The 5,757-nt window shown below is 41.5% G+C and overlaps 1 protein-coding gene across 1 annotated transcript; it reads left to right on the top strand.

Moving 5' to 3' along the window:
* The first annotated feature begins 2,452 nt into the window (after window positions 1-2,452).
* On the top strand, window positions 2,453-5,287 carry LOC144456930 (uncharacterized). The gene is made up of 3 exons (XM_078153232.1): window positions 2,453-2,913; window positions 3,143-3,424; window positions 4,471-5,287. Exons 1-3 carry the CDS (start codon window positions 2,733-2,735, stop codon window positions 4,587-4,589), a joined length of 582 nt encoding a protein of 193 aa, XP_078009358.1. The 5' UTR covers window positions 2,453-2,732; the 3' UTR covers window positions 4,590-5,287.
* Window positions 5,288-5,757: the final 470 nt, after the last annotated feature.

Here is a 5,757-nt window from a genome sequence, read left to right as displayed (position 1 = left end):
TAATGTCTTAGGGTAAGCGTTCGTGTCTTTCTGCATAAGGACAGAAGTACTCCAAGACTATAATCACGCCTGAATATATTGCAGATTGCATCCTAATTATACTTCTTCCAGTTTTATTTCATCAGAAACAAATAAGGAAATTCTCCATTCAAGAATTATTCTCCATTTAAATCCTCAAAACCCCACATAGGTTGATATGAATTAGCCATCTATTCTTGGATATAAACCTCGAACTACTACTGTCATGATCTGACCCAGTCATGTTCTCAGAACCTTAACTAGCAATGTTGCCACCTAAGGCAACCAGTACTGAACTGGGGGCAAAATCTGTTACCCTGACCTAGTTGCAATTCTGTATGTTCCTATTTCCTCACAGACACTGAGTAAAGGGATATCACTAAACTTTTTTTTTATTAATAAGTTACAAAACAACTCCTATGGCCTAATTTTCCATGGACTTCCATGGAGTAAGGAAGGAAGAATTTATTAAACACATAACACACATACACACATACATATATATATATGTATAGGGGGCAGTTAGGTGGCATAGTGGATGGAGTGCTGGGCCTAGATATATTTGTCAATAATGCGGATGTGTGTGTAAGTTATATAAATATATTTGTCAATAATGCTGATGTGTACATATGTTATATACATATATGTATATGTTTGTCAATAATGCAGATTAAACCTAAAAGTATGTTAGAGTAGCTGGCTGTTCAACACCTACCAGTATATCCCTATTTGTAAGTATAGCAGCAATGGGGTGGTGTGGGAATGTATGTGTGTATATACATATATACACATATACATATAAAACTATTATCCAACTACAATACATTATCCAACTTAAAACTTTATGCCCTTTAATACCTTTCCATATCTATCTATATGAATGAAAAAGAAAGAGGAGAAAAGCAGCTGAGCAGAGCTAAGCTACACATTCACAGATCCCCCCTCAGAGCTTCCCATCTTTGCCAAGCAGCACAGCAGCATTTTCCTACTGGTTAAAACCAAACCAAACCCAAGAAGATCAAATTATAGGAACAGACTAGGAAGAGGGGCTAGAGAGAGATTAGGAAAAGGAAAGGTGACAAGATCAAAGGACATTTATTCTTTGGTTGGAGCAAATCTAGTTTAGTTTTTATTTTAGGCCTCTTGTTGCTCAGTTTGCTTTAAGTACATTGTTTAATCACCATCCACCATCGGGGACTTCCCTTCTTCTGTCATTTTCCATACGACTGATGTTATTATTCTTAGTTTTGGTTTTCTTTTAATGTAGTGACAATGATAACCTAGCCGTTACATTTTAACTGCTGTCCACATTCCTCTACCAATTTCCAGTTAACAAAGCTTTTCTCATGACAACCTTATGTCTGTGCAGGTATTCTGAAAGCTGTTCACCCTTGTGTCGGTTTCAAAATCTATCATCCTATTCGGCAACTGAGGTACTGGAAGTTTTGGCTAATAAGAGTCCTATTCCTTAAGGCTCTGGTTTTTACTTGTAACTTTGCTATCCTGTAATCTGTCATCAGACTCTGTTTCATTTACAATCCCTCTTTTTGGGCCGGAAGGCCTTTTGCTAACATTGTCTACTTGATCAATGAGTTGATGTGTGAAATAACAGACATTAATTTGTTACACTAGTGGACAAATAAGTATTTTGAAGTAGGATCACAATGATGAATTAAGCTTTCTTTTTATCTCCAGTATTCTTGATATAGGAGTTTAATAAATATTTGTTGAGTGATTAAGTGACAATTACAGAAATCTGCTTCCTTCTACTTTTATATATTTATCATCATTCAACAAAATTCAATATTCTTACACTAAAAATTATCCCACAGTTGTCATACTCTACTTGGATTTGCCACGTAGATTAGCCATTTATCATTGCCTGACTTACTCATTTTAAATCAATCAATCAGTCAATCAAAGAACAAGCATTTTAAGCTTGCGGCACACCTACGTGTGCCAATGCACTGTTTAAAAGATAAGCATGGCAGATACTATGAAAGACACTTGTTTACTCAGAACTAAACATAGCCCGAAATTTTATTTCTTTTAAAATTGTGAAATTAGTGCAAAGGTGAGACTTTTGCAGAAGGTATTAATTTAACTCCTCCAATATTTTTAGTACTCTGCTGTGATTCTCTCCTCCGCTCCCCAAACTGACAAGTCAGCTTTTGTGATGCCAAAGACATGGTACTCAAGGATGGAAAATAACCGACCCTCTTGTCTATGGCTACGACAGGGTTTGTAACATTTTAATATGACAGGAATGAAAGGGAATGAGAACTCTTTATTCCAGTATACTGGACAAACTTTTCCCTGCCCTTTCAAGCTCAGAATCTCAAATCTGATGCTTTTCTGTCCAGAACTATTGTCGTGAGCTGCCTCCTTTTATTTCCAATGTCGTTAATTTTCCGGCCATTTCTCAGGGTTACAGTCTTAAACTAGGACTCTCCCCTCCCCACGTCTGGCTTGCTTGTTTATCAGAGCCCCAAGCCTAGAAGGCTCCTCCCGCCCCGGCTTTCTGTACTCTTTCCCCTTCCAGCCTTGGGTGGAAAGTCTCCAACCAGGAAAAGTACCCTGCTGGCCTTTCCTTCAGATCCACACCTGCCGCAAGGAATTTTCCATCCATTTATGACAGGTTTTCAAGCCTCGCCTCTCTAAATCTCTCACTCGCGATTTTAAGTAAGTTATAAGGTATATGTGAGGATGTGAGGATGCAGCAGTACACAAGGAGGGAAGGGGGGACGTCCAGGGACCAGCTCTGTTTGTGGCCTTCGCCTCCTCCCCCACCCACAACTTCGCCAGCCCAGGAGCTTGTTCGGGCAAGTCTGGCCGCAGACCACTCGTGCAGCCGGGGCTGCTTCCTACTTCTCCTTTCTTCGCGCAGTCAGGAGGGTAAATTAACCCGCGCTCTCAGCTGCCCAGGAGGAGGGGGAGGGGACAAGGGAAACTAGGTGCCTTAGGGCTAAGTGCAATGGGGGACGGGAGGGGAGGAGGGAAGGGCGGGGCAAGGCTTGACTGCGGGGGAGGAAGGAAGGGGGAGAGGTTTCCCTACGTCACTGGGAAAGTCCCTTTTTGAGCCTGTAAGGCGGGCCTGGGTTCAGAGCGGTGCATTACTTCGCAGAGAGCGGAGCTCTGACTCTCCAGGTAACTCCTGCGCCTCGCTCACGCTCACGCTCACGCTCACGCCTTCGCCGAATGCTCCTTCGCCGCAGCCCCAGCGCGGCTCGTCGCTTACCGGCCACCCTCCAGAGCAAGAGTCTGGAGCAAGGATTGTCAGCGGTCTGCTCCGTCTCTGTCTTACGGCCAGAACCTCTCTTCCCCAGTCTGACCAAGATGTCTAGGCAGAACGCACCTGAACCTCTCCCGCCGAGTGAGCCCAATCCTTCGCCTCCGCAACCTGCAGGTAAGAGAGGTAGCTGATCTGAGATGGGGAAGGGGTAGAGTCAACCCGGGGATTGCAAGCGGGGGCCACTAGTTAGAGGCCACGATCCTTCTAGTTTAGATCAGGTCAGGTCACAGTTCGTCCACTCTCATAGGACCATAGATGTATTGCAGACGGCAGAATTTTGAGACCTGAAGCCGTTAAGAGAGCTCAAACTGACTTGGTATGGGATAGATAGTTCGAACCCAAGTCCTCAAATCTACTGAGCCATGGAGGCTTCTCCATGGTCAGATGTCTAATCCCAGTGCTGGTAGAGAATAGCCTGCTTGGGAGGGGGGAAAGTCTTCGTTAGGGATGGAGTGGCGAGGTGCATTTCTGATTGCTGGGTCAAGACCATCTTGGGGCGGGAGGGAAGAAAGGAAAATGCCAAGGTGGGACCTAAAGGTGTTTTTATTCGCCTCATTCACCGGCTCTGTTTATTGGCTTGTAGCTTGAATGCATATTTGTCTCCTTTGGGGGAGAAAGTCGGAACTGGAGGCTTAGGGATGCTAAGAAGATCACTAAACTTGACTGAGGTTGGGGGCGGGATGGAGCAAACAGCCCTGGCAGAAATTTGTTCCCAGGAAACTAAACCTCCAGGTCCCTCTTGTAGTTAACTGGATCCTTGGAGCATCTCTGGACTACAGCAATACCCCGATGTCCCACTATCCCCCTCCCCCACTCACACGAATCAAGTTAAAGACAGCAAACTTAGGCTTCTGTCAAAAAAAAAAAACAACCCAAACCGTTGAACATCTAGGGCTGTAAATCAGTGTTTTAGGACTGATTTTTATCAGACAGTTGTTGCATCATGTTTTTGTTTCCTTCCGGAGAACTTTTTCAAAGAGTTAGAAGCTCTTTTGACCCTGCTTCGATTATTTTGAGTTAGAATAGATTCTATGCCCTCTTGGGTCAGAAAAAGTTTAGAAATAGTTTACTTGCTTGTTGAAAAGTCAGATCAATTTGATCTTAAGTTCAAGAATATCAACACTCATTTTACTTTGAACATGTTAATTTTGTTTTTCCAGATCCAGAATTTAATCAAGGTACAATTGAATTGGCCAAACGAATTGTAGAAATTGGAGACAAGCTGTATTTTGAATACCTTGTTCGAAACTTGTTGTCCACGATTTCCGACACAACCTGAAGTTAACTGACAGATATGACTTTAACAATGAAGATCCCCAGTATGTTGGATGTTGTAAAAGATTTTGAGGGCAAAATGTGGAAGAAACTAGCTTTTCAGTGAATGCTGTTAAGGTTTGTTATAAGCCATTCTTTTCAACCATGGAAAGTCAAGAGGATACTTGGGAACCTGGAGTGTTGCATTTCAGCATTTTCAACACTGTTCGGTGGAAAACTAATGCCCGTATGAAATGTTACATGTCACTTAACAGATGCATATAAAATGTTTACCTTGAACAATGTCAAGATTTAAAACAGGATTTCTAGTTACATCTGCATTATGTGCATTATGACAGATGAATGTTTCGATCTGCATGCACTACTATGTAATTTCCAATTACATGTGTATGGGAAGAACTTGATTCTTACCAACAAGAAACATTTCAAGCCTTATCTGGTTTATTTGGTTTACATAGTGAATTTTACAGGTTTGGTTTCTTTTAGATGTAATTAGTACATGGATTTGAAAAATGGTGGGATCTTTTTGTTTAAACTATGATTTGTAATGTGCCTTCCACTTATTTATTTAATTTATGGTTAGAAATTCTTGATAGCTCATTTTTGTATTGAAGGTTATGCTATGTGAAGACATGTATGACAGTGTTTGGCATGTTATTGCAATAAAGTTAAATTAAAACCTGGATTAATATAACCATCAAAGTTTGTTGTCTACCTTTTGTGACTATGGGAAAGTTTGATTAACTTCCTGAGCCTTGGATTCTTTTGTAAATGTGCCCAAGGACAAATCTCAAGCATTGTCTACTATATTCTAGAGGCTATGGGAATAGCAGTGAACAAACCTAAACTTTAAAAGGAACTAAGGTGGTATGCTGAGCCTGAAGTCAGACTTCAGTCTAACCTCAGACACTAGCTCTGAACCTGGGTAATTAACCCTCACCTGTAAAATGAGTTGAAGGGTAGGTTAAACTACTCCAGTATCTTTACCCAAGTCAGACTACATGATAACTAAAATTAAAACAATAACAAAAGGAGAAAGAAAGGGAAAGTATGAAGCAATATTGGGACTTGTGGGTAGTGGCACTTAAATGAGGTCACCTTGAATAGACCCCATATCCAGTGCTGGCTTTGGGTAAAGGCAGCCCCCCTACCTAGTTATGTAACTTCCCCTT

Source organism: Phascolarctos cinereus, unplaced genomic scaffold (assembly GCF_003287225.1).
Source record: "Phascolarctos cinereus isolate Bilbo 61053 unplaced genomic scaffold, phaCin_HiC Scaffold_4;HRSCAF=312, whole genome shotgun sequence".
NCBI classification, from domain to species: Eukaryota; Metazoa; Chordata; class Mammalia; order Diprotodontia; family Phascolarctidae; genus Phascolarctos; species Phascolarctos cinereus.
The sequence above is the reverse complement of the archived record's forward strand: the minus strand, read 5'-3'. Positions and strand labels throughout refer to the sequence as shown.